The 4,805-nt window shown below is 59.1% G+C and overlaps 1 protein-coding gene across 1 annotated transcript in view; it reads right to left on the bottom strand.

The window, feature by feature from the left end:
• Nucleotides 1–2,056: 2,056 nt before the first annotated feature.
• The window catches only part of PPM1J (protein phosphatase, Mg2+/Mn2+ dependent, 1J), a gene marked incomplete at its 5' end in the record, with an annotated part of 5,260 nt that continues 2,511 nt past the window's right edge, over nucleotides 2,057–4,805 (bottom strand). Inside the window, 6 exons of the mRNA XM_008948408.1 lie at nucleotides 2,057–2,204; nucleotides 2,506–2,657; nucleotides 2,787–2,894; nucleotides 3,059–3,122; nucleotides 3,298–3,405; nucleotides 4,311–4,320. Of these exons, the coding sequence (XP_008946656.1) occupies nucleotides 2,057–2,204; nucleotides 2,506–2,657; nucleotides 2,787–2,894; nucleotides 3,059–3,122; nucleotides 3,298–3,405; nucleotides 4,311–4,320 (590 nt within the window). The remainder of the gene's footprint in view (nucleotides 2,205–2,505; nucleotides 2,658–2,786; nucleotides 2,895–3,058; nucleotides 3,123–3,297; nucleotides 3,406–4,310; nucleotides 4,321–4,805) is intronic.

Raw genomic sequence — 4,805 nt, 5'->3', positions numbered from 1 at the left:
CAGGGGCTTGGGCAGTCCCCGAGGGGAGAGCGGGTGGCTGCTCCCCCTGCAACGCCCCAGCTGCAGGGCCACGTCCCTGTTGCCCAGCCAGGGAAAGGCAGCCCCAGAGTCCTGGCCCAGACCCAGGCTCATAAACTGCTGCTATTTTAAGGGCTCAGAGACAATTTTTCTTAATTTATCAAGCCCCAGGCCAGGAGCTGGTTCCAAAGGAAATGTTTCCTTAGTAAAAAAGGGAACCACAGAGGAAGCTTTAAATGCAGCCTCTGCCTCCTTGCCCTACCCAGCAGCTCCCAGGCAGTGACCTGGAAAAGCAGAGCTGGTTCTCAGCCAGCAGCACAAAGAGCACCACGCCGGGGGAACAGGGATGAGAAACGAGTCTGGGGGCACGGGGAGAACGGCTCTGAGCATCAGGAGCACCAGGGGCCAGGGAAGGGACATTCCACGGGGTCTGGCCAGCGCCGAGGGCAGAGGGACAGCAGTTCACATGTGTCTGCCTGCACCTTTTTGCTACCAAGCCTGCCTACATAAATTAATCAGAGCTAATTTGTTTTCAGGTAAGTCGTCTTTGCAGGAGCTCTTCAAGAAAGACTTTGAAATGGGACCGAGAGTGGCAAAACCTTTATTCAAACACACAGTGCTACACGAGGATCCGCTCCTGGCCCCGGTGTCGCTCCCTGCTCCCCTCAGCACGGAAGATGTCAATAGGCTAAAGGCTCACTGGGTAACTTTTACTTCATTAAGTGCACCTAGTTTGTCTACATCTTGCTGATTACAAGGGACAAACAACATTCACCAGAGGTGACACGTGACAAGAGCTGCCTGCACCCAGTGGCAGCAGGACATGAACAACCAGTGCCACCAGAGCCTTTCCAAAATGAGGGGCTGTGTCCCAGCTCCCCAGCACCCTGCTGGGAGGACGGGACCGTCCCTCGTGTGCTGGGAGGACGCAGTGCTCTGCAGAGGTCCAGGACAGAGGTATGTGTGAGAGCAAGACCCTGTGCAGAGATCAACTGCTGCTCCAGCTCTGCTCAGCATCAGCTTTGAGATTACTAAGGAAAAGGAGGGAGCTGTCTTCCCCCGGCCCCAGCCACAACCAAGCTGCTTTATTGTGGGTTCCCAGCCCTTGGCTAAGCAGATCCACGCAGCACATTTAAGCTGTTAAGCTTGGCTAAACAGGGCTGCTCTGTGTGCAAGTGCTGCTCAGTGCTGGCCAACTTAGTACTGCTCAAAACTATAGACGTGTATTCATACAGACTCCCCGCACCAAGGAAGGATTTGGACTTTTTCCAGCTCAGCTCTCCAGTTAATAATAAATAATTGGCTCCAGAAACTCAGCAGTGATCCAAGGCATGAGGAGGGCTGGGGGCAGAACCCGTGGTACTGCCAGTGCAAGTGCAACAGCTCATTCCTTCCCAGGGGCTCTCAGTGATCAGCCAGAGAGGCCGAGCACAAACCTGGGGTCTCAGTCATGGGGCTCGCCCACCACCATGTCACCCACAACAGGACTTCTGCTGGGCTGAGCATTGCCCAGCTGCTGGCACAGCTTCACCCCAGGCCATGGCCAGTCCTAGCACCAGTGCCCAGCCCCAACAGCAGCTTCGGGGTCACCAGTGCAAGCGTCACAGGGCAGGAGGGGAGGAGGTGACGGCAGCAGCAGGCACACGCTCCTCCAGATACAAGTGCCCCACCAGCCCGAAGGCTGCTGCGCACCTCTGGAACCAGCCCTGGCCCAGGGCGAGCTCCAAAGGACGTACCAAGAAGCCAGGGAGCCTTCAGGTTTTTCACAGCAATCAAGAAAGTGGCAACATGGAAAAAAAAAACTTCAACCCCATTTCCCACTCTTTGTCCAAAGCCTTTCTGCCTCCACCTAGGGCTGGGATGCAGCAGATGGAGGGGGATGCTCTGGGCAGGGGCACAGAGGCTCCAGATTTCTTGCTCTTCATGAGGTCAGCTCAGGAGACAAGTGCTCAATGGAGAGGTGGCCCCAGGCAGCACCAGTGTTCTGCTCACCTTCATCCGGGCAAGGCGAGCCTCGCTGCCCTGGGGTCATCGGGCATCACGTGTAGTTGCCCGGGCCGCCCAGAGGGATCACAAAGACAGAGATGTCATCGCCAGAGCCCAGCTTGTCGTTGGCCAGCCGCCAGCCCCGCTCCTTCAGCACGCCCCTGGACCGCACCACCAGCTCCTGGGCCACCATGGTGTACCTGGGGGCACAGCACATGGACGCTCAGCAGTGACCCCAGACCCTGCAGACTCCCTGATGCAGCATTCTGCACTCCCTGACAAGGAAGGAGAAGCTGGAGGAGCCAGAGATGCAGGAAGGGGTCCTCTGGAGAGAGATCTGAGCTCAGACACACACCTCCAGGGGCCCTCTGCACCCTGAGGAGCAGCAGCACCAGCCCTGAGGCCAGAGGGACTTGTGGCCACGCCGCCACCCCAAGGAGCAAGGCCAAGGGAGGTGCTGGAGCACAGGACACTGCTGTCCCCTGCCCGCTGGCAGCTCACCTGCACGGGTCGTTGGGCTCATAGCTCGTCAGCACCTCCATCACCACGCCAGCCACCTCCTGGTCATTGGTGACATCCCAGAGCCCGTCAGTGCCCAAGACCAGAACGTCGTCGGGACAGTGCTCGTACTGCGTGAGGTCGTAAACCCTGACCTGGCAACGACAGGGCAAGACGTGAGGGTGAGGGGCAGAGGAGGGTCCCGCTGCGCTGGGGGTACCATGGATCTGGGGACCTCCGCTGCAGGAATCCCCAGGCACAGAGCAGCCTGCAGCCAGGCTCACCTCCGGGGAGCAGGACAGGAAAGGCTTGATGTGGATGTTGGAGCTGAACACCTTGAGGTCGTGGTCTCCCAGGCCCCGTGTGACCCCAATCGTGGCCATCACCCGAGCCTGGAGAAGGGTGAAATGAAAACTTTTAAGTTGTTTCATGTCCGCTTCCATTCCCAGATGAGAACTGGTGGCATTGGAGTTGCAATAAAACAGGCTGGAAACCCACAATTCAGCAAGTGCAGGTGGGAAGTGACCCCCACACAGCTCCTGCCACAGCACGTCACCTTTTTGCCTTCCCCATAGATAAGTGGAAACTTCAGGTCATCCTCTTCTATCTTTTTGTAAGCCCTGGTTAAAAAAAGCCAGAGACAACGTGTGAGCAGGCGGCTTCCAGCACCTCCCCTGCCCACTCAGGACACAGCATCTCTGGGGACAAGGCCCCTTTGGGACCAGGGTACCCAGAGTGGCACAGCCCTGTCCTGGGGAGGGGAAGCTGGAGCCCGCAGGTGGGGTGGGGGGTTACCAGCCACTCATGCTTTGGTCTCTGTAGAGCATCTTCTTCCCCAGCTCCTTGGGCTGGATCCTGCGGGGGAACTCGAGGTGGGTGAACTCCTTCCCCAGCAGCTCAGGCCTCCGGAATGCCTGTGGGATTAAGCAGTGGCTCAGCCACAGGGCTGGGAGAGCAGGATCCGTGCAGCAGTGCCTGCCACGCCAGCAGGCATCGGCACCATGGCACCTCACTGGGTATTGGCACCATGGCACCTCACTGGGCGTTGGCACCATGGCATGGCACCCGCCAGCCTGCCAGGACCTCGGCTGTGGCACTTCGTGGTGCTGATGACACCAGCTGCTCTGCTGCAGCTGGAACAGGCGGTGGTGAAGCAGCTTCAACCCACCCATCTGTGCCATGCCCAGAGTGGAGACAAGGGCCAGCCATGCCAGCACCCAGAAAGAAGGTGAAGCTTTTGCATGGAGAGTTTTGGAAGGTAAGTATCTCCAAAAAGGGTCAGATCTTAGGAGAAGCTGGAGGACGAGTCAGAGCTACAAACGTCCCAGGCTCAGCACGGGGCATGGCACTTGCCCAAGGAAAAGAACTGAGGGGTCTTTTCAGGAACCATGTCCCAGCTGCAGCCGTGAGGGATGGGAAGCAGCACAGAGCCCTTCTCGGGGCAGCCCCAGCGTGCAGGGACCCGGAACAGGGACAGCGCTGGCAAACGCAGAGGAAGAAAGAGCTGGAGGAAAGGAGGAGAGCCCTGGGCACACGGGAGGGCTCAGAGCAGAGGCATGGGGAGCCCTGACCAGGGCCTGGGCACCGTGCAGCAGGGCGAGCGTGGGCCTGGCCCCCGCCCATGGCAGCCGGCTGGAGAGCGTCCCGCTCACAGCAGCTTCCTCCTCTGGCTCATTCAAAAATAGAGTCAAGAAAAATGCCTCAGTGTTCTTCCAAGTACACTGCAAGCCAGGAAATCACATCCACCAAGACCTCCTCCAACACAGACACCTCCTCCTCTGTGCAGCCGTCAGAGAGGTCTTTATAACCTTAAAAAGTCTCCCTGTGTGGCACAGGGGGTTTTGTCCAGGCCAGGCAGGAGAAGGAGCTTTCAGAAGGAAAGCTAGAAACCCGCTGGCACACGTCAGCTCTCGGCTTCCCCAGGGAGCAGTCGGGGAAGAAACTAGGACTTGGCTCCTTCGATCGTGCGAGGCAGCACAACGGGCGGGGGGAGCGGATCCAGCCCAGAGCTTCCCTGCCCAGGCAACGCTCCCTGGTCCCGGGGAGGAGCAGGATGGACTGGACAGGCTCAATGTGACCGTCCGGCCTCCCCCCATGCCGAGCCCAGGATGCCCAGGATCCCCAGGTCCTGGCCAGGGCAGGCTCATAGGCACAGCCCCTCACGCTGACCACAGCAAACCTGGGCTTGAGCCAGGGCAGCTCCCCATGTCCCAGCACCTCTCTGCAGCCCAGCGAGCTGGCTGGGATGGTCAAGAGCCATCAGCAGGTCCCAGATGTGGGGCTGCCCTTCGCCCCAGGGACCT

This window comes from Merops nubicus, unplaced genomic scaffold (assembly GCF_000691845.1).
Source record: "Merops nubicus isolate BGI_N331 unplaced genomic scaffold, ASM69184v1 scaffold45599, whole genome shotgun sequence".
Classification (NCBI taxonomy): domain Eukaryota; kingdom Metazoa; phylum Chordata; class Aves; order Coraciiformes; family Meropidae; genus Merops; species Merops nubicus.
The sequence above is the reverse complement of the archived record's forward strand: the minus strand, read 5'-3'. Positions and strand labels throughout refer to the sequence as shown.